The sequence below is a fragment of the Apium graveolens genome, chromosome 10 (genome assembly GCF_009905375.1).
Source record: "Apium graveolens cultivar Ventura chromosome 10, ASM990537v1, whole genome shotgun sequence".
Classification (NCBI taxonomy): domain Eukaryota; kingdom Viridiplantae; phylum Streptophyta; class Magnoliopsida; order Apiales; family Apiaceae; genus Apium; species Apium graveolens.
In genome coordinates, this window is record NC_133656.1 from 147,711,249 (window position 1) to 147,738,195 (window position 26,947).

Consider the following 26,947-nt stretch of genomic DNA (forward strand, 5'->3'; position numbering starts at 1 on the left):
TTTATTTTATACTGAGTTCTCATTTTGAGTTATACTGATAACTCAAAATATGTGCTCGAGAATTAAAATTTATTTTATAGAGTTCTATATATTTTTCTTCAATCCTATTACAACCAAATGAAAATGTATGAATTCTAGTATTTTCTATAATATAATAAGATTTTTTAAAATTTATCTACTATTTATTTTTAATTTTGTAGTCATTTGCTTTATTTAAATAAAAATAATTAGTAGACAAATTTTTAAAAATCTCAAAAAATCATCTAAAATACTATGAATTCATAACTTTTCATTTGGTTGTAATAAGATTCAAAAAAAATGTTTAGAACTCCATAAAATAAATTATAATTCTCGAGCACATATTTTGAGGCATATATTTGATATTTATTATTACTTTAGTGATCCAAATGATAGCCCGTTAAGTTTGATGATTAAACTGATATATTACCTTGAGTGACCACTTTGATATTTAACCCAATTTAGATGTTGGTGCAATTGTAAATTTTCATTCATCCGCTTTTCTGTTTCTTGAAAATTGCTTGTAACAATTCAAATTTGCTCTTCATATTGGCTAGGCTATCCAGTGTGTATATGTTAGATTAATAAATTGCATATTATTTTTCGATTCATTTATCCAAATTTATAAATACAAACAATGCCACACAGTTCAGTATATCAAGCATATCTTCCAGTCTCCTGCAGAGTAGCAACTTGTCCAGAAAAAACCTTGGTAGGAGCTTCATTATGCAGCACCAATCTTTGAGTATGTGACATAAAAATAACACCAAATCTTAACTCCTTGACAAAGCAGTTGCCAACAGCATGCAAGATGTGGTGTTAATTAGTTCACTCGAACAGTTGAGTTTCACCTCGATCTAGAAGGCGTAGGATACTTTAGTAGCCATCAGATATTATAAATAGATCAGCAGTGTTACTCAGACTCGTTGCTACTCTGCTTTTGAGAAACTTCTAATTCCGGAGGCAATAGATTTAAAAAGCTTCCTCCTTGAGGCTTCGGTTCTTCAGATGTATCTGATGTTTCAGACTCCTCATCTGTAAAACAAAAATCAACATGATAACAATGTGATGGCCTTATGAATGCTAAATATAACTTAGTAATCTGTTGCGGATTTTGTCATCTGAAAAGCTAGAGTTCTTTGCCAATGACCCGAGAAACCGATAAAGTGTTGACAACTGCTACTTTCCTAAACAAGAGTGTCGGGTATAATAATAGATCACATCGTTTGAACTGAGAGTCCAAACTTGCAAGCACTCCAGATAATACCAGAGAAAATTATGCAAACGCGATACTGTACAAGAGATGTATGCCAAAAATAAAACAAAACATAAATTATACCTGTGCTGAAATCTAGACACGATTATGATTTAATCTGTTAATGCACAATTACTGCCCACATCAGGAAAACAGAAAGATATATACTCTATCGGTAAAATCCCACCAACGGATTTAATTTTTAATACAAAATTTTAGAAGGATAAAGTGCATTAATTACCAAAGAGTGATTTGATAGTTGGTCTTTTCGGTTTGTTGTTTTTCTTCTTCAGTTCAGCTGCAAAAGAGCATGAATTGAAGAACAATCAGAGAAAAGCTTCAAGTCGGAATACACATGTAAACGGAGTGAGAGAGATACCCATTCCAGGAACTTGATAGTCATTGACAATCTCAAAGTTCTTATAAGTGTAACCAACAAAGTTGACATCCTTGGACGAAAGCATCTGTAAAAAGAAGAGAAGATTTAAAAAGCTAATATTTAACATGCTTGTACTATATGCATTAAGGTTCTTGTGGAAGCATCAACCAATTCCGTGGAGAGATTAATTCAAGTTTCGCACATCGTTCCATATATAACAAAAACAGATATCGGATTTTTATCATTAATTCTGTAATGCATGAGGATCTATCCACTATATGCCCCTTCCTCACCCTTTTCTACCTTGTGAGTTCTATAATACATAGAAACCGGCACCATGGTGGTCTAAGTTAGTACCCACTCTTCAAGCCCTTGCTCACCTTTTTCTACCTTGTGAGTTCTAATTATAGAAATTAGCACCACAAAGATTTTTCAGCTTTTCATCACTAATCCTATGATGCGTAATGATTTATACACTATTCCACTATATGCCCCTTCCTCGCCCTTTTGTACTTTATGAGTTCTAATATAAATAAAGTGGCACTGTGGAGGTCTAAACTAGTACCCACTCTATTAGCCCTTGCGCACCCTTTTCTACCTTTTGAGTTCTAATATACAGAAATAGGCACCACAAAGTTTCAACGGAATCTAGTGACATATAATTTAAGCTACATGTTTTCCCCTTGCAACAGATGAATTATTATTAGTCCAGCAATTGTTAAACTGCCTTATCCATTATATATATCATAGTTAAAACAGCACGTAAGCTTACCTTTCTCCAGGGACCAGATCTTGCCGAAGCCTGAGCTTCATGTTCAGACTGCGTGAAGTATAGGGAGGAAAAAGTAAGCAATTTGACAGCAAAGAAAAGTTAAACATATACATCTAAAAAACTGATGAAGAGCCGTATTAACCTCATCAAACTTTTCAAAGTTTTGGGTGTCCATTTCATCTTTAACCTCAGGAATGAAAGCAGCTTCCATTTCGTATAAATTGTCCCACTCAACACCTTTAAACCAAGGATGAACCTGTAATAATATAAGAAAACGGTAACTACCATATTTCTGAAACACTTCCACAAGAATGCAAGAACTTAGAACAGGACACACCATACAACACCTTTATTTCATCTGCGCCTTTTGAACCCAGTCTCTGATTTACATTACAAAGGAGTTTGCTGATTAGGTCTTTTGCATCTGAAGTCAATTGTGCTTCTTCAGGAAACTTTAGGTGTGTTTTCCAGTTCACTATCTGCAAAAGTTTGAGAAATTTTAATGTTTTTTTTTAAGGTCAATTACAAAATATTTAAATATTCAAGCACAAATTTCGCTCCACTGACTCTGAGACTCGAATCCTCGACCTTTGTTAACTAAGGACGAACAATATCTGTTTGACTAAGCCTTTAAAGAATAATACTTGGGTGTTTCTTAAAAAAAATTAAACTTTCATGCAAATTTTCAATGAAGCTTGGAGCAAGAGTAGAAGAAAGAATAACAGAGAGAGAAGATTAAGGGAAACGTTAACTAAAGATTCAAATTCGCGGATATTAGTGATTACTCATTCTTTTGAATACGTCAGCACCTCCTTTTCTAGTGAGCAAGGGCATATTAATATTTATATCCATTTATTATCATGATTCCTTGCGAAAAATATATCCTGTTAGAGGTACACTCACACTCATCTAGTCACCACTCACCACCTCCCCAGAGCCCATGAAGTAATGTCAATTAGAAACAGAAAGAAGAAAAAGGGAGAAACTATGTAGATTTCCACAGTTAGTTTTTCTAAATCTGGAAGTCGAATTGACAATTACCAATTCTTGAACTTCTTATCTTATACAATTATCGCCACAATTCAAACTTGGTCAAGGGCGATGTTCCGAAAGCAATAAAGCAAGTTCATGTTTTAATCAATTCCGATTTTGATAACCAATTCAATAGCATTGCCTAAACACTAGGCTAAAAAACAAACACCTACCTTCCTACATGTTGTCATAGGATCATCAGAATAGAAAGGTGGATAACCCACGAGCATTTCAAACATTATAGCACCGAGTGACCACCTGCAGATCAAGAAGACCATTAATAGTCTTAGCATCATATGTAGAGAGAATTACACTTGAAAAGCTAAGACCAAAAACTTTTAATACATTCATTAAAAATCAATTGGTAAGTAGGATGCATTTAATATGAAAAATAAATATTAAGGCACACGGGATTCAGGTTCTTATATTTAACATATCAGCACCAACCAGTCACATTCCAACGAGTAACCTTTCTTTAAAAGAACTTCTGGAGCAATATAATCTGGTGTACCAACAGTTGAATATGCCTGAAATATCCATAAAATAAGTTATGCAAAAGAAGTAAGAAAATTTGGTCCATTTCCATAAATTAAAACAATAGGGTAGTAGTGACTGAACTTTTCATGGAAGCAGAATAGATAGTTCCATGTCTACTAGACACATAAATTTTTTGAGAATATTTCTTTAAGGGAAGACATGGATTTGGGATTCTTGTCCATGAATGGGCATGTTTCAAAAATGCCAGTCACAAATCATTATAATAACTTACAAGAGTCCGCCTATTTTTCTGCCAATGCTGTAGCTGCTCCTTTTGTGTTCGTTTTGGAGGTGGAGACTTTTCATTTTTCGAATTGTCATTGCTCTCTCCTGGGGATAAGTCCTTCTCTTCTATAATACTGCAATCTAAAGATTTACAAAGTCCGAAATCTGATAATCTCAGATGGCCACATTTATCAAGTAACAAGTTGTCGGGCTTAATGTCTCTGGAAAAGTGAACATTAAAGATTAGAATATAAAACTAGTCTGATAGTTTTACTTTACAATGTACACAAATAAATTGATGCATTCCAGGTTTAAGAGGTCACGCACCTATGGATATAGTTGTGTTTGTGGATAGATTCGATTGCCAAAACTGTTTCACCAACGTAAAACTTGGCCTCTTCTTCAGTCAACGTATCCTTTCTCATTAATAGTGTCATCATATCTCCACCAGGTAAATATTCCATGATAAGATATAAATAATCATCATCTTGGAAGGAACAATAGAGTTTCACAATACAATTGCTGTCCACCTCTGCAAGCACATTCCTTTCAGCTTTAACATGCTCGACCTTTACAAGTGTAGAAGTTAGGTAGTATATCCAGAAGCAAGAAGTTAATAATAGCACGAAGTTAATAAATGCACACCTGGCCTCTACGAAGCATTTCTGATTTCTTAAGCTTTTTCATTGCATATACATTACCTGTTTCCTTTTCTCTACAGATTCGAACCTGAACAGAGATTTAATACACATATCAAAGTATATCCAGAATCTCTACGTTTCAATATGGAAACGTCTCAGGAACAAATAGTTCTGAGTCAATCAACAATCCGCATGATGCTATTATTAGGTCTTCAGTGATAACCACACGATAAGTGCCAATATCAGATTTCTATGATTTTCAATCATGAGGAGTTCAATTTTTATATTCTAAATTGCTTCCCATCTATTGCATATTGTGTAACTTATGACTTAACTACCATTTGCATGTAGGACACTAGGACTTCTAAAAACACATATATTAGACGCCGATACTGTGTCCACATATTTCAGAGTAAGTTTACCTCTCCGAAAGCTCCCTTTCCAATCATTGTCAGAAACTCAAAATCATCAGCTCCCATTTTGTGTCTCTGAAGCCGCATGTATTCAGTTTCCTTCTTCTCTAAAAACTTTAATAGATTATTTTGGTCTTCTTCAGAAACATCAGCATCAGCTAACTTCTGCTCCAGTAAACTTCTTCTGCTCAAGAAGTACAAAGAAGGGGTGTGTAAACACATGTTTCATAGCCCAAAAGATCACTATACACTTTACATTCTATATCAGAAAAAAACTACTAAGAAATATTTGTCAGACCGAACCATGGTCAGTAACATGACTCGGTAATAATAACAGAGGTGAAATACTTTTAAACTTCTAAAAGGCACCACATTTGGTACAGTAACTGAGATACAAATCAACAAAATAGTCAATTTAGTAAAGGATAAAAAGTGCTTAATCATAAAAATTGCTTACCGCTCCTTCCTCTCCTGCAAATTCTTCATCTGCTCCTTATAATGATTCTCAATATATTGCTTTGCAGCTGCAACCCTCTTTTTCGTGATCTCCGAGGCTTCTTCTTCTGTTAATGGTGTTGATTCTTTGTTCTCTTCATCCGCAGATACTTCGGATTTTTTATTCTTAGTAGAAGACTTCGTCCGTTCCCTTGGCTGAAACTTGTGAAGCCAACCCCTAGCTGAATCCATTTCTTATACCCAAATAAATAACTGCTTCAACAACTAGCAACCATTCTAATTAAACATATATCCTTTAATTTGTTCCTTCCGATTCAGACAGGTCTTACAAATGATCCTGCAATAGTGAATAACAATCACATATTCACTTCCCATGTTATGTCAACCAGTTCATTATGGAAACAAACATATGTAATAAATTAAATTTGGCCAAACCCTAAGCATTCATTGTCTCCGATTCTGTCACATAATGAGTCCGAATCCTCACTTCCCTCATCCAGGTATACTTAAAATCTATTGCATTATAAAATATGTAAAATATTCAATTCATAATGATCAAACCCTATTATCTACATCAACTATGATTTGTGTAATTCTCATAAGAATTCAAGAAGATCTATCCAAACCTAGTTCTTCTAGTTCGCTTCTTGAACAATTTTTATAGGTTAAAAATAAAAAATTAGAAATTTAAACATGCAAACATCAAAAAGACCCATAAGCAAAAAACAAATAAAAAATCAAAGCTTGAATCTTACAAAACTATTTCATATGAATCAGATAATGAGATCCATCTACTGTTTCGTAGAACCCCGCCAAGAAATATTATGCAAGAAATTTGAGAAATTAAGTAGTAATCAAAACAGTTGATTAAAATTTTGTATTTCGGTGAGCAGAGGCAAATGCATGTAAAAAAAAGGGTACGTAAAGATCGGATTACCGCAAAATGGGCATGTCCGAGAAGGTAAAAGGCACCAATTTCATTTTTTATTGTCAAGCTCCTTTTTTTCAGGCGTAATTTTTTTGTTTTCTTCAATTTTAAAAGTAAGCAAAATATTTTATTTTCCACAAAATTATTTTCCTGCCTAAAATTTTTCAAAAGACAACAGTCTTCCCCAACAAATGGAACCTAAATTCTTTTTTTTGGTCAGAATGGAACTTAAGTTAGATTTAAAGTAAATTTTATATATCCGGACTCCTCACAAATGAGGAAACGCCAATCTTCTAGAAATGAATAGTGCCATGAAGAGAACTAGAATGCTTATGTGTCAACATTTGATAGTTTTACCCATTTACAGTATTTTATCAATGTATAATATGTAAATGTAACAGAACAGAGATTAAAACTAGGGGATGGAGAATTTGCACTACTCACTTTGTGTCTACAGATGCGGCAATGTCTTTTGAGACATCAATACTAAGTACTAACTAGAACAGAATAAATAAGCTACTGCAGATTATTGTCCTCGGTGAGAGGGGAGCCAAAGCAACTTCGATACTAAAAATCCAACACTCACTTGTTAAATCCTACTAAAATCGAACCCTACTGATACGACCAATCAACAAGTCCTACTACAAGCGAGCCTCAAAATGATGGCATCCAATGTTAGACTAAAACCCCACATATTCCAACATTTTCCGACAGCCACTTGTTGTGGTGGAATTTAGCAAAGTTAAACACAAGAGTTTATGAAAATAATTAGTTCAACAAAATTAAAAATTATTCTTTATTGATAATTAGATCATGTACACTTTCTCCGGGAGAACACGGGGGAGAAGCTCATGTGCACAAGTTTCACATAGTAGATAATTACAACCTGCACATTCTAGATATAATATTTTCATGCTGGGTAAGTCGTTGACCGGCATTTCTAGTTTACAGTCACAGGAGAAATACTCACCAACACGGTAAGCATACCGCTCTTTGGGTATCACATTTAAGGTTAAGGTGTGTGGGTGAAGATTATGAGTGGATGGATCTATCGTATTACCAACCTTCACGTTATGAGGTCGAATGCATAAGGGATGAAAACATTGATTACATTTGTGGCAAAGATACAACCAAGCTTCTGGATTTACTTCCAGCTCACATATCTCACAGTACCGAACCCCCTTGTAATAGATAGGAGGATATATCAAGGAAATGGAATGAGAATCCCATCTGTGAGATATTGTTTTTGGAAATGAAAGAGCGCAGCTTTGATGAATCTGGGTGTTGCTGCAAGTTTCACATCCGTATTCTAACCCGAATTTTATTGATTCCAGACAAGCGTTGCAATTTTTCTTTGATGCATCACGCTGAACTAAGGGGTGCTTGTGATAATCGTGCTTTATTTTGCGAGGTGCCAGGCTACAGCAAATATCAATGTTGCTGCTACTACACAGCTCGCACTCGTACATAAATCCATTCGAATCTTTATTGCAGGCTTCACACATTGTGGTTTTGTAGGTTCTAGTGCTTTTACAGAGCTTTAAAGTGTCTTCAGGAACAATTGGACATTTTCCTAGGGGAGACTGACATGTCAAGTGATTGGCACAAGAAATGTGGAGGAAAAAGTTGCATCCAATGCACCCATAATAATGTTGATTCGTAATCGTGGAGATCGGGTGAGTGCATCCATTACATATCAACATCTTCATCAATATGATTTTTAGTATGGTTCTCCTCTTCCTCATCGTCATCAGCTGCAATATCATCATCTGTATTATCAGCATTCATCAGTTCTTCCAGCAGAATTAGCGGATGCTCAGGATGGCTCCAATGATGAATTACTAGACCCTCCTTTTCATCGTCAACTTTCTCTTTTATTGTGTTTGTATCACTCTGCATGTCTGATTGGTATTGTGCTATTAAATCCTTCACTAATGAACTTGTGCAAGTCCTTGGAAATTGCAATAAATCAAGATATGTTAGCACATCATCGTCTTCTTTTTCAATAAAATTTCTTCCAGACCTAAACAATAGTGATCCATGTAAATGAATTTATAAGACAGCAATAAGAACAAACAGAACTAACAAGTAACATCTAAGCATAACTAAACAGAGAACGTGCTCAGCATAATTAAACAAGTGATGTCTGAGCAGTTGGGTGAGGCACTTAAATCCGATCAGTTCATATCCACATAAAAATTGAGATTGTAAAGGATCTTGTACTGCAAGCATAAATCTCAATAAAACCAAGTGTTTCAACACAATGAAATGGATCTAATCAAGAACTTTAGAACATAAATTAAAAAAGACTAAAGAGGAGCTTACGCTAATAATTTAGTAGCACACTTGATGTGAACAAAATATCCAGACTCTTCACAGAAGTAAGACCAGTAGTTCTTCTCAACTTTATCTCTGCAGATGGGGCAATGTTTAACGAAACGTTGATACATTTCTGGAATAGAATAGATGAGCTTCAGAGTATCGTCCTCATGAATCCGGAGTTTGATGGTGTGAGGGGAGGATGCACAACTGGTGTGGATCCAATAGTGACATATATGACATATGTAGGAATCAGGTTCTTCAGCTTTAATTCCACAAGCATCACACTTCAAACAAGCTTCCCTGCGCAGTAATGTTAGGGAGTGCTGCTGGTGTCCTTCGTGACTAAGCAGCAGTTCCATTACAGCACATCTCACGCACACCTCATAACTACCAAAAAAGTAGGTCCACGTATTCTCCTTAATTTCAAAAGAACAAAATTTACATAGTGCTGAATTCGCAAGACGGCCATTGGCACGCACGCGTCCTACTGGACGTTTGCCAGAGTGGTATATATTGAGGACAAGCTGCCATTCTGCAATCAGTGAATAAAAAGAATTTATATGTTTTGGTGATTCTGCACATTTTTTGTGCAGGTAAAATGAACAGTTAGAATCCTCTCGAGAGCACGCGTAGGTAGCAGAGACTCCTATGATAGGAATTTTGCATAAATAGCACTTAAGTGGTGCTGCAATGCTACTACTGTCGAAATCGTCAATGAGCATCAGTGGATGCTCATGACTAAGATGATCAAGATAATTAGTTGTCATCGAGTGCTAAGCGATCAAATTCTTCGGAGTTTCCGATAGAGAGAAATGAGCAAATAGTACTAATAGCAAAAGGTCAGTTTCATTTTTAAATTCCCCAACCAGATTTCCCAGATCATACCCCATGTTTTAGTATCAATTTTTGTAATCTCAGAAGTTGAAGACTCTCTTTAAGATATTATTTTAAATTTCTTTGTTGGGGACATGTTACTGACTATAAAATACGAATGGTCATATTATATATTATCTTTAGAGGCTATATAAATGAAGATTTAATTTTTTTAAAATAACGCCTTGAAGACCTTTCAACAAATTCTTGTACTGAGGCGTTAGGTATGGTAGATTACATTATCCTATCTTCCAAAGTCTAAACAATCATGCATTAGCAACACCTGTGGTTCATGTATTTGTTTCTGTTTCAAATTTTGAGCAAAAACTTTGATGCCAAAATGTAACAGGTTTGATGAAGGATGATTTTCATTTATATATTGCTGGTCTATTTATACAAGACTTCGTGCATACACATTGCTTAATCTCTGACGTAACTGCAGCAAAATATATATCCTAATAATTCATACTAGCTGTACAATCTTCTTAACACAATAACTGAAGAGAAATGTCTGCCATAATCATGGGCTTTATCGGTCTATTGTAATCATGAATATATGCTGCTAAGGTCTGTTAAATTGGACCCTAGTGTACATGATATCAGAACCAGATGTGTCTTAATTAAAGTGGAATCAACATTGCTGCTAAAAGTCATTAATAAGAAAAACGAGACTCCAACCCATAATCTGAAATTGTAAAAAATATTTTTTTGTAAAACATAAAAATAATAATTTTTTAACCACTTGAAATATATAATTTTGCTTCAAGTTCACATATTTTATGACATGTTGCTTTGTAAGAACTTAGTAATCGAAATACTAATACAAAGAATAGAAGTTGCGCCTCTTATTAACCAAACACCCACGCCATTTAAAAACTAGTTTGGTGCCTGAGTTTATTATAATACCATTTTTTTTAACAAATATTTAAACTTTTCATCCAACCTGCTTTATTATCCCTGATAAAAGTCATTTTTATCACTCAACAAAAATAATTTATATTGCGTTCCCCCCTTCTCTCATTTCGGAAAGTTTAAAAGTTCGATTTTATTAAATTGAGTTGGGTTTCATGAAGAACAACTTAATTGGAAACACAGGAGAACACTTCATTTTTCTTATATTTATTTGTATCTCTTAATCAAAATGCATATGTTATGTTAATTAAAACAAAAATTTGTATATAGATAAGAAAAATATGAGAAAAAATTTAGAGAACATATACATACTAGGATTTTTGCCCGAGTTGCTACGGCGTTTATAAAATTAATACGAAGAGTAAATATATTCTTTGAACCTTTATTTTGTTTCGAATTGTTTGTTTGGCAGTAAATTACATATTATATTTTTAACTTTAAATTCATTACCTTTAATGTTGTTAATTAACTCGGTTTTGTAACCCCCACTAATCCATTTATGTAAATTAAAGATGTTACTTATTTTGCATTTTCTAATTCCTCAACCACCTAATTAATTACTCAAATTTTCAACTGAGATATAATCTAAATCACGGTTTATTACTTTCATTCAACCTTCCATACTCCAATCTTCTTCTACACAGGTCTCAAATTATTGTGTCTTAATCGAATTTGTGTTCCTTTCTCTTAATTCATCTTCTCATATTATACTTACAATGCTTATAACACAATTGTTTCAACTTGTAACATATCTAGGATTTCAGGCACAGACTTATTATTCCAATTTGTTCTTTGCAGATGGAAAGTCAAGATAGGGAAATAAACTTCATATGTCTCAATTATCCATCACACTTCAAGCAAGGCAAACTTGTAAGTAACATTATTGCAAAAAAATGTCTGATGTGTTGTTCACTGAGGTATTATGATTTTTTGTAATTTATTATGTAGGAACTTCCTCTACCGTTTTATTGTGAATATCGCGATGTTTTACCTACTAAATTGAAGCTGCAAGTCAAACCTTATCCACCATGGGAGGTGGACTATATTAAAGGTTCTCGGTATATTAAGGGACTGTCGGGCATGATGAAATTTTGTGGATTGAAACCCTATCATATGGTTCTCATGCATTATATTGGTGAAGGATCTTTTAAATTACAAATTTATAATTCGTATGCTGTTGAGATGAATTATGTCAATGATAATGAAGTTCCAAATAATGATATAATCTATTCCAATATTGAGATAGATAGACTCCATTCTAATTTCCTTTACAACGGATATTATAATTTTGTTGGGCTATACAATTTGATTGTTCAGCAGGAACATTTGGATTATGAATCTCGTGTGAAGGTAAATGTAAATTTTTAGATTGTGTTCGACCTATTTTTCATACATTATGCTTATAATTAACAATATATTGTTTTATTGCAGGTTTTGAATCCTCATGCATGGTATGAATTAGGGTTGAATCCATCAATTAAATTAATAAATTTTTGTTTGAAGAATGAAGAGTGGAAGATTAAGTTGAAGTGGATAGGTGGAAATGTATTGTTCAATAAGATATGGTTTAATTTTGTGAAATCATCAAATGTTGATCAAGGTGATTTGCTGTCTATTTACAAAACTGACACTGAAAATAAATTTGGAGTTTGTGTGTTTGAGAAAGCAACTTTAGGTGCAGCAGGATCAGGTTCAGGTATATTGACCTTAATTGCATTTAACTTTCTTCCTATTACCAAAATGTTTGAGTTCTGAAATTTCGTATACAACAGATGTGTCTTTACAGAACTCAAGATCAAATTTTTTCAAATTTATCAGCCAGTATGTCTTTGAAGAAGCTGAATTGGTAATACCTTGTACATTTACCAATGAGAATTACTATATGAATGATTATATGTTAATTACATTCTTCACTCATTCAGGAACTTCCGAAAATGTTCTCAGTTGTTCACGGTGATACCATTAGTGATGTTATAAACATTGAGCTTGGAGGTGGATATCGTTCAAAATTCAAGTATTGTCCTAGAACCCGTAAAATTTATGGGCTTCGTCGATTCTTTGGGAAATATGATATCGATGAGAACTTTGTAATTTTCTTTAAGTACTTGGGAAACTCTACATTTGCCATCACAGTATTTGATTACCAGTGCATGAACCACTTCCGTGACATAGAAGGATATTTCCGCTTTGAGGATTTCATGTATCCTCGTGTAGATGATGTTGTTATTATCATATCAGATGATGAAAATATTCTTCAAGGTATATATACTTTTACTTTGGAACATTTAGCATGATCTCTGTTTCCCGATTCGTTTAATTTTACATAGTGCATCTATTCTTCAGAAAACAATGAAATGAAAATGATGATTCAAGCGGAAGGAGATGATGATGTAGAAGAAGGTTAGTATGAAAGTTGTACCATCAGTTCTGCAATTTTCCAATACAATGATACTTTGTCTTCTTCAAATTATTTTAACAATTACCTAACAATCTTAAATTTCAGGTCATGATGCCTTAGTTCCTGATCAAGACAACACTTTCAGAGTTCAATTGTTACTTTCTCATGTTGATCAGCGCGGTCATGGAGTGGTATACTTTGAATCATATAAAATTTGAAAATACCAAATCCAATCTATTTACTCAAATAAAAAATTTCCATTTATGCAGTATATTCCAAGGTGGATGAGAACTTTTTATGCAAAATGGGGTAGACGGACTACAGTATTTTTATCCGTAGGTGAAACACTTTGGAATGTTGATGTTCTGAAAATGAAGAAATGTTGCAGGTTTGCAAAGGGCTGGGATAAATTCACAAGGGATTATAATCTCACTGTTGGTTAGATTCTAATCTTTCAGTATATTGACAATTTCACCTTCGTAGTATTTGTTTAGAGTAATTTCAAAGCCTGCATTTGATTACATGTCTAGTTTCTATCTGAATACAACGAAGAAACATCTTTCAATTTCTTCATCTTTTCCGGTAAAATTGATATATTTCTAAGAATTTGAAATTGTAACGGATGCTGATTATTATTTTAAGTCACCTGTTTGAAGTTATCATTCTACTTATAAGTACGGTTTTATGTTTGTTGTAATCAAATTCTCAACTTTGATAAAGTAATATTGGTATAAGTAACTGTAAATTCATAAAAAGATATTAGTAGACTGATTAAACATGTTTCACAAAGCATGATTTTGATAAATTTCTCATTACATCATTTATAAACCATGATAGTAGAGCGATTAAACAAAATGTTCCACTTATGGGATAAATATTACATAATTATACCTATTTATTGATTTCATGCCAACAAAATGCAAGAGTAGCCAGCCAACAAATATTGGCATCTCCAACATTATTTGATTGCTCATCCGCCATGCAATTCCCAAAATCTTGTAAATACAAACAGTACTTGTTTAATATTGCATTACTGCTTATTGAAGAACTAAAGAATTATTGTATTAAGAAAGTAAAATACCTTCTCCTTAGGGTAGCTGCAATTTCTGTATTTCAATTTGTGTTAATCCTTGTAGCTTGAGTGTTGCACAAAAATATTTCGTTCAATTATTTGGCAAACATAATTTTGCAACTAGTCATTGCAAGTACAACGGGTTGTTCCGTTGCTTCAATTAGTGCAACATCAAGTAATGGAGCCAATTTACCCTTGAATGTAACATTTACTTTTGTGCTGCCAAGAAGCATAATCCAGTTGCATAATGAAATATAAGCATATGTGTCAATGTTATGAGGATAAATGAGAAATAGTAGAAGAAATTATGCTTACATTGAATCAGTTATACAGAAGTTCATTCGCGAAACATTAGTTTTTCTTGAAATTTCTGTTTTCTCTGCGGGTTCAACCGAGTAAACAATTCCAACAACATCTACAAATTGTTTACGTAATATTCTAAATTAATTAAATTAAATTCGTAATCATAAAAAATTTATTAAAAGAGATACGTGTAATAGTTATACCAATGCAATGAAGAATATTTTCCTGGAATTCACTAATCGACGCGAGTTCCGTAAATTGCCAGACATTAGTTGAAATATTTGCATGTACATTGTGCAACGCGGTAGCTTTTGTTAAGTTAGAGAGTAGTATAAACTTGTCATCCTTGAAACATCTTGCTGCCTCTGTTGGTTCATAATATTTGACTACAAAATTTATAATCCCAACGCATGGCCTTCAATGAATTTTTTAATCAAAATAATGCAACACTGTCTCACCAACGAATGCACGAATTCGATTATGCTGCTAAAAAAATGAACGTAGATGCATTAAAATGAACAATTTGGTAAGTTATCAAAGTAAAGATTTATAAATTTTTTAAATAATTGAACTTACTTCTTCATCCACCAGGATCAGGTTTAATGCATTGCGATGTCCGGTGGCAAAATTTCTATCACACCACTTACTTCAAACTCGTACCCTGATTCTCCAATTGGATGTTCATTTTGGCCTTAGATCCCCTATAACATGGGTTGCTATTTTATAAAAATGAAAGTAATTAACTTTTACAAATAACAATCAGTTAGAAGTATTGAAAGTTGAGCTTATATAAGCATATTAAAATTGATCTTGTACAATAAATAAAGTCAACTGGAGAACCATACATGCATCAACCACTTTACATTATTAAATGTCAAAGTTAACTTCTACTGTCAAGTTTTGAGTTGATGTATAGCTGTTTATCATAAAACGGCTGGTAAATAGTAATGTTATTACTGCCAAGAAGAAATGATATTTTAAAGATTTGTTAAAAGTATTCTTCCTCCAACTTTATTCAACAATCAACTTGACGTTTGCTTCTTTTCAGAGGCTAACGTGTGTGATGTAGTTCTTAATATGAGAAGGACATAGCTTTTTCCATAATGTAATCATATTTTTGCCGCACGTCTTACGTACTACTATATATTTTATTTGCTTAACTAGTGCAGATATTTAAAATTTCTTTAAGTTCTTTACTTGTATAATGATATTACAGTTTTCCTGAACTAATTAGTTGAGACATATTTTGACAACTACTTGTGCAGTGCAAATTATTGCACTAAATTTAATTTTATATATTTTTAAAATTTTTTATGTATTCAAACTCTTTGGAAGTTTATTATTTTGCCTTTTTCAACAAAATTACTTAAAAATGCTTTGCTTTATTATAAATTTTTTACCCACAAGGTACTACATATTTTCTACCACTTCATTTTCCCTAATTAGAATGACTGAGAAAATATAAGTAAAGCAACATTACTGTCGAAAGTACTATATACATATATATACAATACGCTCAATGTCAAGACTGCGAGCTATTTTTAAGCAATCTAGGATGTTAAAGGAAGTTTCAAAATTATAGTTCATAAGTACTTAATATAATAATATTACAGTTCTTCAAATTAAACAAACTTCCTAATTGTCAAAATATCATTACAACAAGAGAGAATATTACAGAATCATAAGCATACTGGCTCATATATTTCATTTCCTTACTTAGCAAAGCTCACATGATTGATTCAGATTTCATTGATTTCCCAAAACCTGTCATAACACATTTGAAAACATGTTACTAAAAATATTAACATAGTTTCATAATTTTTAAATATAAGAATAATATTGACCTCTTCCTTAGCTTGTCAACCCTTTCACAATTTCCGTTAATATAGAATGCAGTTGCAGCAACATTGGTAATGGTAGAAATTCCCGTGTAGTTGTTTCTGTTGGCTTTTGCGCATGCAATAATTATAATAGCAGGAAGTTCAGTTGTTTCACTTAAAGCTTTGTGAAAAGCTTTACAAAAATCATCCCATAGTCGAACTTGGACTTTCTTGCTAAAAGAAGAATATTCATCTACTTAACTATTATTCATATCTAATATGAGAAATTTGATTAACCATTACTTCCTACTTTATATTGAAAGGACAATGATATACATACATTAAGTCTGTGATTTTGAAGTCGACATAGGTAATTACTTCTTGCCTGTGGTTTGTAATGTTCTGAACATCTTTAATGGACTGAACAATTCCAATAACATCTGATAAGATTATAATTGTTATGTGGAAATCAGTTATTTAAGTACTTGTGAATTAAAATTTGCTAAAATACTGGATAAATAAGGAAGATGTTAAATGATAAGCCATTACCTAGTAGAGAAGTAATCTTCTGACCAAATTCGTCAATGTTCATCAGATTATAAAACACAAAAACGTTCGATGAAATGCAGCTAAAGGAATCATCAACTTTTGTAACGATGCACCCTTTTGATATACAAATATGGTGTTCTTGTTCAAAACATCTGTTACCTCCGGTAAATGGCTTCACATCGAAATTCTCAATAATATATTGAGAACCTTCAACAAACATGTATCCGATGTACTTGCACATTTTAGAGTCAAATCCAAGCATGAATTCTTCCGTTCTACATTGAAATTTTATATCGGAAAAAATATGTCTATGAAAAAAGCATTTTCAACATGTATACGATAGAAATTGGAAATATGAAATCAAAACTTACGTATTTGTCTACCAGTATGACATTCAGACCGCGGAATTCCTGACTTTCTAGGTTGATTTCATCCCACTACTTGCAACTCGAACCTTGATAATACATTTTTCTTCACCAATGTCACCAAGTTCTTCAAGCATGTGAAACTCCATATAGTACAACTATCTCTGTTAGTGGATCTAAAAATTAAGTGGAGTCAGTTGATGATAGAAGGAGTATGCGTGTTAATAAGGATACATATGTCACTATTTATATCGTATTGTGAATGAAGCATACGTGCAAAGCTACTCCTGGGAGGAAAATGTAATATGCAAAATTACGTCAATTTTTTATTAGTATTACATTTATTCCACTGTTGAAAATCTATAAATTTCCATTTAAATCTTTTATAATTAATTTTTTTAATAATTTATTATTTATTAGCCGTGTCACAAAAATTTAAAATTGGGATACAATTTGGCCAATTCTTCATATATCCGGTATACTTAGACTCCTAATTATTATAAGCTTAATCTGGTTATCCTTTATTGGAAATTATATATTAATGCGATTGTTTTAACAACATTATTTAGAGAAAACATTTCTAACTAAATATTGATACTTTACACTTTATTTATTTATTTTTTTCAAGTAAACGATGTTAATAACTTTTCCGTCGTTGGAACTATTCTGATAATTAGAGATTTCCTCGTCCCTAAAGTTATAAATTCTCTAACTTTAATTTGTAGTAAGTACTGTCTTTATTTAAAGACAAAATTTTACTTCTACCATTTTTCCAAAAGATTATGGTTGTCCAAAAAACATTGTAAGAAGCCATAATATATCTCGCAAGTCAACATCTTATCAATATGTGTTCATAGCATACTATAATATAATATAGAAATATTGTAAAAAAATATAAAAAATTATTACTATATTATTTTCCTCGAGGCAGTAGAAATGCTATTGTAATTTAACATTAATTTGGTAGTTGAGATCTATTGATGGAGTTACAACTTTAAATTAACCCAAACTCTAGATGACAGTTAAACTAATAAATAATTTATAATTATTTTAAAAATCCTTTAAGCTTTATAATTATTTTAATCATGTATTGTAAAAGAGGTCAATTATGATTGGAAATGGTGTAACATTCTAAACATTACATTTTCATCATCCGGAGAACATAAAATTCTTATTTAATATTCTACTTATATATGAAACAATGTGAGTTTTTAAATTTTTGCAATCTGTTATATTTGAAGAATTAAAAAGATCATTTAGCATTAGGTCATGCGAATAGATTGAAGAAAACATAACTCTCTCATTGAAGAATTGTGAAAACTACATTGCAAAGTTCAACCATTCAAGAAATTCAGAATCTGGGGTAATATGATATTTTCTATAGCTTAACATTCTTCCATCGCATCAAAATTATTTTTCAATATATTGGACTATCATATTTTTCAACATCATTGAATTACGTAGTTCATTCACATTTTTTATATAAAGAGTATATCAAAATACATTAATAACATAAGTCCAACATGAAGCATATAAATTAGCAGTCCAATGTAGAACACACCTATGTAGAAGATTCTACAATTTAAGGTAATAATAATTTAAACTCTGGATGTTCATTCACCATCCCAAATACATAGCATAAAAAAAGAAAATTAATTTAGATACTTCTTAGTCTTTGAAATTTTTCGCGTAGTCCTTTTGCTCTTTGTTGACGTTTCAGGGGTCTTGAACTTGAGTTGCGACAAACTATCCAAATGGTACTTTGATATAGATGGCTACAATATGGATAATTATAATCTTTGTAACAATAAGAAATAAAATTAAATCAAGCAGATACATGTTAAAAATTACCTCAAGTGGAGAGTCTTGATATTTGTCAATTTCACAACTAAGATTGATCTCTTCAGATTCACATAATAGGCTCATTTCATAAATGTCTGTAGCTAGGTAAGACTTGCATGATTTTTCAATGTTAGCTTGTTTAATCAATAGCTTCACACTATATTCCTTGTCTGTAATTTGTTTTAACATCTCCGGAAATATCTTCTCATTACATTCCTGTATTATCAAGTATTTGGCATTCTGAGGATTTAATACATGATTAAATTTAAAGAAATAAAGGTCTAATTATAAATTAAAATGGCACCTCATCAATAAAGTCATAAATAGTTTTTTCTATCAATGAACGAACTTCCCGATCTTCCAGTATTATGCCAATTTCACCAGTGGAATCCAATGCCTCTGTATATATCCTGAATCTGCATTAACAACTTCAATTAGAAAGAGTCTAGGGTGCAAATAAAATGTCTAAAATATAATTAAAATTAATAATTATTGAAATTACTTTTTCAGGGGATGTGGAATGTCAGAGTTACACATAACACATTTTAATAATTCATCCATATTTTCATTTTCACGGTAGCATGATGTACACGTACGAAAGAACCATCTCATTCCCGTTGCTACTTTCCAGATTTTGACATTACAGATAACCTCTTTCTACAAATGTTGTCATATTTTATAACACATCAGTTAGTGAGCATCATATATCAACATAATTCTGCAACTTACTATAGTATGAATCTTGCCTTTGTAAATTCAGGACCAAGATTCAATATTTCTTCCAAGTTAAATTGTTGGATTTCTCTACCTTAACACTTAAAAAATCTTCTTCAGAAAAACCACCACTATTGTACCTGTTGATCATTTCTATTAATCATATGTTTTGAACATAAAAAATCAAGATGAAATTAATGCAAGTACTATTTAATGCAAGTACTATTTAAGTACCTTTGACGAAGTTGAGCAACACTGTGGTGATGATAATTGAGGAAAAACTTTGTAGACCATACATGTCCAACCTGTACTTTTTCTGAAATAGATCGAATATTTGTCAATCAAAACTCAAGGATTTAAATATATGCGATGTTCACATGTACCTTCATAAAGATATATCTTTGCGCTAGCAATTATCATGATTATAGGTTCCTCTAGATCATCATGTAACTTCTCATCTAACTCCTCAACAAACTTGTCCCAAAATGTAACATCAACAATGGATCTACATAATAAATCATATATTTATCAAACATTTTTTGTGTTCATACTATACCATTTATTACCTAATTTCAGCTTTCCTTTAAAAGTTTATTAATCAACATGTTTTCAATCTTCCATTGGTTAATCAAAACTTTTGTTGAACCTGGGCTTCTCCATTGCAGTTAATAAGGTGTTTCAAAGGGAGATCTTTTTTAACCAATCCAACAGTGTCTGTTGAATACAATTTATAATAAAATCAGTTGAATTGTCATACATGGAAAATAGGCTGCAATAGATTTTGCATAATAGATTGTACCTGTAAGATAAACATTTTGCTTTGCCACATGTCCTAAATCGCCAAGATCAAAGAAGTCAAATACGTCTCCTGTATTAAAGTCTGATTCTCAGCAATTTCTTCACTTTTGGTATAAGCAATAAAAATGATTTGTTTATCCGCACGGATGCATCTAAACTTATCAGCAGGTCTATATTCTTTGACAGTGAAGTTAGATATGATATAAATTCTTCCTATGACAATCTCTTCTACTTTCTCATCAGAAATGCTTCCACGAACAAAAGCATGCATCCTACAATTCTGCATAACAAAAGTTAATTATGTATGATTCATAATATCCATTACATGTAATTGATAGATGACTACATGCTCGATCAATAACAAACCTTATCATCAAGTAACAGCAAGTTGAAGCCTTTGAAAATTTCTCCTTTCAAAGATACTCCACGCCAAAATATTATAACTCGGACTTTAATTTTCCATTTGTAACTTCCAGGAGAAACAATTCTCAAATCATGAAATATAGCAGACATTGTTGGGTCAAAATATGTATTGCAGCTGATGAGTATGGATAGGCCAGTACTACTTTGACAATTATAGTAGAATGGAACATAAGGATTTCATATTTAAGAATTGAACAACTGGTTGTTGGACAAAGTTAATGTTCATGCAGTGTCTTTTTATATACACTTAATTCCATTTAACATTTTTTAATAAAAAACTAAAACCTGTAAAGTACGCTATACTCTATAGAATTATAGGAAATATTTTAATAAAGTGGTTTCAACGATCACAAATATAATAAACTTTACTTCCTATGAATTAACTATGAAACTGCAATAAAGATTTAAAAAAGACAACAATTTCGACACGATGATTAAATCAAAGTTTTCAGAGATAGCAAAATAATAATTTCTCATAGTACCAAAAACAAACATATTACATATTACAAAATATGACCTTCAATATTTCAAAAGCTTCCTTCATCGAGAATGATTTTAACAAAATTATAAAAATATTTCTCCATAACATCAATTTCACCAAAAAGCAACAACGTCATCACTGCAAAATTAAACACATAAGCCTAATTCAGAATACAAACAAATTTGTCTTCATTTATGAAAAAGAATTTCTTTACCATGGTACATACCTTCTCCAGCTTAATGCTCTTGTACTTTGCCAAAGGAACATTTTTATCATCAATAAGAGATAATGTATGAGGCTTCTTGCATACTTTAGATTTCTTTCCCGGTTCATATACATTTTTCTTCTGATTCTAAAGAACATGTTCCACTACAAAATAATCCATTTCCTGAAAAACAATCTATGTTATTTTAAATAAAGATTCCTGCAATTTAACATTAGTTGGGCACAATATATGGTCATATTCTGAAATTTTACTTACACTTGAATTCACATTCTCTTCAGTATAAGCCTCTGGATCAACATTATTATTGTTCTCAACAACCATTTCAAAACCTTCGAAAATTGAACATGCTTCAGACAGTCTGCTAGAACCTTTCAGATTTTCTTCCTTAATGCATAACGTCACAGTATAGTCTTTACCCTCAAGCAGTTTTATACAAAGAGGTAACTTTGATATAGAACAATCATCCTTAAAAGGTAAAACAAAACATGTTCGTCATTTAATTAAAAAATTTATGAAAATTGTGGAACTTCCAAATAATAAACGCAGTGGATGCCAATGTTAAAAATAAGTAATGCTCATGCAAATAACAAATAGCTGGAAATTGAACGTACTTCTGCTTCATCCAACATTACTTCGAAGACAGTTTTTCCGGTCAACTTCTTCAACTCAGCATCTTTGAGTACAACAGGAAGTACTCCAGTTGAATCAGAGAATAACCCATAAATTTTAAACCTGATTTAACATTAAATGTTCATGATTAGTTCAATAAATTTTAAGTTTCAAATAAAATGAAAAGTCAATTGCTTTAAAGTATGCTTAGCGGATACCTTTTCTCAGGGTATGGGTAATATCTCAGGCATGCAACATTAGGACATGTATATCTTTTATCTTCCAAGACCAAATCAAGATCACATTTCCAGCATACGTAAACAAACCAGTTTGATTCATGTTCGACCTTTTTTAAGGTAAGTTGGCAATTAACAATACACTACAAAACATAATTTGTTATAGGATGGAAATTTGATAGTGCGCTTCTAATAACAATATTTCAGTAATGCTCCATTAAATAATACATTTAAACAAATTACCCCTTTGAAATTTTCGTCAAGCTAACAAATCTGTTCTACATTCTTTAAGAGAACAATGTCATTTTCATTAACATCAACTGCAGTGCTTCGGAAATTAGGATCCATCATTCTGTTTTTAATATCTGAACTAATATTAGAAGTACTAAATTAACATATTCATAATATGGGATAAATGAAGCAATCCTAATATAATAAGCAAATATTATTATACTACAATTGTAATTACTTTTTCTTCAAATCCTTTACACTATAGTTGTTGATGTTAATATAGAATCTCGTTGCTGGGTAGTTCGTGAGATAAAGTTCACCTAAATATCAAAGTACAAAATGAAATTAGAAGTTCATTATCAGGTACAACAATCAATTATAACTTAAGATTAAGGTTTGAAAGAGTTCCCAGAATTTACCTTTGTACTTATTAACTTTAGCACTTGCTATAATAACTACAAAAGAATCATCAAATTAAGCATCCAATTCAGCATCCACACGTTCTGCAAACTTGTCAAAAAATGTCACTTTCCTCACACAGCTACCATATCCAACAGTCCCATTTACTAATGATAAAATAATGTAAACCACTAATCCGTGATAAATTAAATTAATATTAGACTAAATATAATTCGTATCCTATTGATCTGAACTTAAAATTCAAATTTTAATTAAAACATTAATATTTTTTTTAAATACACATAAAATTATCAATAAAACTATATCGTTCAATCAGTAACATTGTCTTTTTCACTTTGCTAAAATAATATTTTTTAAGGTCCCAACATAATGGAGATATTATATTTTTACCCTTAATAAAATAATTATTTCGTTATAATAACATTTCTCTCTTACCAATGGTATCACTTTAAATAATTTTAAATATATAAAAAGTTATGAACATATACGGCTACTAATATAATTATTATGAAGTCATATCATTTAAAATTTTGAATAAACAAAATTAAGATTTGAATTCAAAATTTTATTAAAAGTTTATATAATATTAAAAAAAATCTGTGCGATCCATGCATCGCACGGATTTTAAGCTAGTACATTCTAAACTATATATGTATGAAATAATGCAAGAAAAAGAAAGCTAAGTTTGCATTATCTGGATGTTAACATGATGATGCAAGATAAAAAAAAGTGTATCTCAAGATGCAACTTTAAGAATATTTTAAAAAATGAAACTACATAAAATATATTATACAGTAAGCATATGCAAAAATAATCTTTAAAGAAGAATAGATGTTAGTGTAAAAATCATTTTACACAGTAAGCATAGAATCGAGTTAAGATAAAATAATAATACTATCAATCCTCGTAAAATATTATACTAATGAACTTGGATAAACAAAATAATATATTTCATTTATCCAGGATAAAAAAATACATTATACAATTGATTCAGACTAACACAAAACTAAAATAAAAATACAATTTGACCAACAAAAATAAAGCCATATATACTAATTATTTAGTCTAAAATAAAATTATCTTACTGATCCAAACTTTTAAAAAAAAATAAACAAAAAATAATTTGTTCGATTTGGTCGGTATATTGGGTATCAGGCTAAAATAAATCATGTAAACAACTAATGCGAGATAAATCAAATTAATATTAGATGAAGTATAATTTGTATCCTATTGATGTGAACTAAAAATTCAAATTTTAATTAAAACTTTAATTTTTTTAAATACACATAAAATTATCAATAAAACTACATCGTTCAATCAGTAACATTGTCTTTTTCACTATGCTAAAATAATATTTTTTAAGGTCCCAACATAATAGAGACATTATATTTTTACCCTTAATAAAATAATAATTTCATTATAATAACATTCCCCCCCCCCCTTGCCAATGGTATAACTTTAAATAATTTTAAATGTATAAGAAGTTATGAACATATACGTCTACTAATATAATTATTATGAAGTCATATCATTTAAATTTTTAAATGAACAAAATTAAAATTTGAAGCCGAAATTTTATTAAAAGTTTATATAATATTAAAAAAAATCTGTGTGATCCGTGCATCGCACCGGTTTTAAGCTAGTACATTCTAAACTATATATGTATGAAACAATGCAAGAAAATGAAAGCCAAGTTTGCAATATCTGAATGTTAATATGATGATGCAAGATAAAAAAAAGTGCATCTTAAGATGCAACTTTAAGAATATTTCAAAAAATGAAACTACATAAAATATATTATACAGTAAGCATATGCAAAAATAATCTTTATAGAAGAATAAATGTTAGTGTAAAAATCATTTTATACAAGGAAAGTTGTAGAAAACTTCTTTGAACACAACATTATGAGTATAAGTTGTGTAGTTGCCTGTTTCATCATCTATAAAAATCTTCAGACCATCGGGAGATGTCACCCTGCTTATGGCAACATACAGTTGACCATGAGTAAAAACACCTTTAGGCAAAAATAAACCAACCATTTCAAGACACTGTCCCTGTGATTTATTAATGGTCATGGCATAGCAAATTTGAAGTGGCATCTGCTTCCGTATGAGCTTAAATGGGAGTTTTGTATCGCTTGGACAACATTCCATCCTAGGAATAAAATGTTGTGTACCAACAAAGCTTCCACAAATAACTTCACACTGCATAGCAAATTTAAAAACACTTTCTTACAATCATCCGCGTACCATTGCACAGGCCTAATGTTTGGTTCGAATTCCGCATCAGCATCACAACAACCCCTTCCTTAAGTTTCAAATTATGATTAGGCAACCCAGGCACAGTAAGAGAAACTAAGTACTTGGTTGGAAATGCAACATCAAGTTCAGCATCGCTTCCACCAAAATCTTGTGCTCGATCAACACTTAAGTTGCTACATGCTTCACCAGGAAGAAGATCAACAATACAGAATTGATATGTCCCACTGTCTGATTTGTGGGAGTTAAAATCGCTCTTTCACTTATATATTCTGGATCTTGATATTTTTCCAATAAATAAGGAAAAATGGTACTGATCATCTTCTTTACTGAATTACAGTCCTTCATATTGCAAAATTTTGTAGGAATTTTAATGCGGAATTCAGCCGTTGTATCCAGGTGGCTGTCACATACCTCGATATTACCATTCCCAACATCCAGAACCCACTCAGCAAATTTCTTGATTCTATCATTCTCTGTTACATTGTTAGATATACTCAAACGCATGTTTTGTTGTAGGACAAAAATTTTACAAATGTTCCACAACTTTGATCTGGTGATGCATGCAGAAACAATATCACTACGGGAACCATAGGTTATAACAAGCAATATTTTCCTAAAATCACCGCCAAATATAACAGTTATACCTCCAAAAGGAATATAAGAATATTTCAAATCAACACACTTCATTAGGTCTCATAGAGAGCGGTCAAGGCATTCAAAAGCATACCTATGTTGCATTGGAGCCTCATCCCAAATGATTAGATTGGTACTCCTAATCAAGTGCGCAATGTCGGTATTTTGACTTATATTACAAAAAGATTATTCATCAAGATTAATTGGGATTTTAAATCGAGAATGAGCAGTGCGGCCTCCTGGAAGTAGTGTTGCAGCAATTCCTGAAGATGCTACATGAAGGACATTTTTTCCTTCTGACCCCAGTTTGCAAATTAGGGTTCTCCAGAGATAGTTTTCCCACATCCGCCACTACTATATGCAAAGAATACTCCACCTTCTCGCTTTTCAACAGATTGCATAACATCCAGGAAAATCTTTTTTTACTCCACATTACATTTGTCGTAATTCATATTATATTCTAATCCCATTGCTTCACGATCATAATTTATTTCGTCCAATATTAAGTTATTCAAACCATCCTCAAGATATTCTGCTGGAGGTTGAGGCAGTTGTGGGTAATCTTTCAGAGATTTTTCGATTGACCATAACAGAGAATTGATCTCTGAAACATATACAATAAAATGAGCATCATTAAAACTTCATTTAATAAAATAAAATATCAACTATATAAAACATAACTAACCGGAAATTGTATAATATTGACCTTCACCAGTAAGGATCAGATCAGGTTTCTTCTGAATCTGTCTCTGACTGTATAAAATATCATCACACATGTCACTCCAATGAATGATCCATAAATT

General features: G+C 31.7%; 3 protein-coding genes across 3 annotated transcripts; all 3 read right to left on the reverse strand.

Annotated features, from left to right (window-relative positions):
• Window positions 1–590: 590 nt before the first annotated feature.
• On the reverse strand, window positions 591–6,612 carry LOC141692775 (uncharacterized). Its single transcript, XM_074497714.1, has 14 exons — window positions 6,484–6,612; window positions 5,730–6,065; window positions 5,282–5,456; window positions 4,864–4,947; window positions 4,546–4,787; window positions 4,226–4,439; window positions 3,904–3,983; window positions 3,630–3,714; window positions 2,772–2,903; window positions 2,567–2,680; window positions 2,425–2,472; window positions 1,653–1,737; window positions 1,515–1,571; window positions 591–1,053 (listed from the first exon to the last, which is right to left on the reverse strand). Exons 2-14 carry the CDS (start codon window positions 5,957–5,959, stop codon window positions 932–934), a joined length of 1,668 nt encoding a protein of 555 aa, XP_074353815.1. The 5' UTR covers window positions 5,960–6,065; window positions 6,484–6,612; the 3' UTR covers window positions 591–931.
• An 850-nt stretch (window positions 6,613–7,462) lies between these two features.
• On the reverse strand, window positions 7,463–9,745 carry LOC141691120 (uncharacterized). Its single transcript, XM_074495864.1, has 3 exons — window positions 8,982–9,745; window positions 8,499–8,679; window positions 7,463–8,431 (listed from the first exon to the last, which is right to left on the reverse strand). The coding sequence occupies exons 1-3, from the start codon at window positions 9,743–9,745 to the stop codon at window positions 7,463–7,465; spliced, it is 1,914 nt and encodes a 637-aa protein (XP_074351965.1).
• A 13,559-nt stretch (window positions 9,746–23,304) lies between these two features.
• On the reverse strand, window positions 23,305–26,198 carry LOC141691121 (uncharacterized). The gene is made up of 4 exons (XM_074495865.1): window positions 25,847–26,198; window positions 25,552–25,691; window positions 25,178–25,454; window positions 23,305–23,420 (listed from the first exon to the last, which is right to left on the reverse strand). Exons 1-4 carry the CDS (start codon window positions 26,196–26,198, stop codon window positions 23,305–23,307), a joined length of 885 nt encoding a protein of 294 aa, XP_074351966.1.
• Between the last annotated feature and the right edge of the window lie 749 nt (window positions 26,199–26,947).

Bases quoted from the DNA above. Each gene is read 5' to 3' on its own strand.
- LOC141691120 (XM_074495864.1), bottom strand. From the start codon at position 9,745: ATGACAACTAATTATCTTGATCATCTTAGTCATGAGCATCCACTGATG. The intron at 8,680-8,981 runs GTAAGCTCCTCT...ACTATTGTTTAG, and splicing joins TGTGCTACTAAATTATTAGC to GTCTGGAAGAAATTTTATTG. The intron at 8,432-8,498 runs GTAATTCATCAT...TGAATGCTGATA, and splicing joins ACGATGAAAAGGAGGGTCTA to ATACAGATGATGATATTGCA.
- LOC141691121 (XM_074495865.1), bottom strand. From the start codon at position 26,198: ATGAAGTGTGTTGATTTGAAATATTCTTATATTCCTTTTGGAGGTATA. The intron at 25,692-25,846 runs GTAATTCAGTAA...TTCCTGGTGAAG, and splicing joins ATTTTGCAATATGAAGGACT to CATGTAGCAACTTAAGTGTT. The intron at 25,455-25,551 runs GTTGTTGTGATG...TTTGCTATGCAG, and splicing joins ATTTGAAACTTAAGGAAGGG to TGTGAAGTTATTTGTGGAAG.
- LOC141692775 (XM_074497714.1), bottom strand. From the start codon at position 5,959: ATGGATTCAGCTAGGGGTTGGCTTCACAAGTTTCAGCCAAGGGAACGG. The intron at 4,788-4,863 runs GTGTGCATTTAT...ACACTTGTAAAG, and splicing joins AAATGCTTCGTAGAGGCCAG to GTCGAGCATGTTAAAGCTGA. The intron at 1,738-2,424 runs GTAAGCTTACGT...TTCTTTTTACAG, and splicing joins GATCTGGTCCCTGGAGAAAG to ATGCTTTCGTCCAAGGATGT.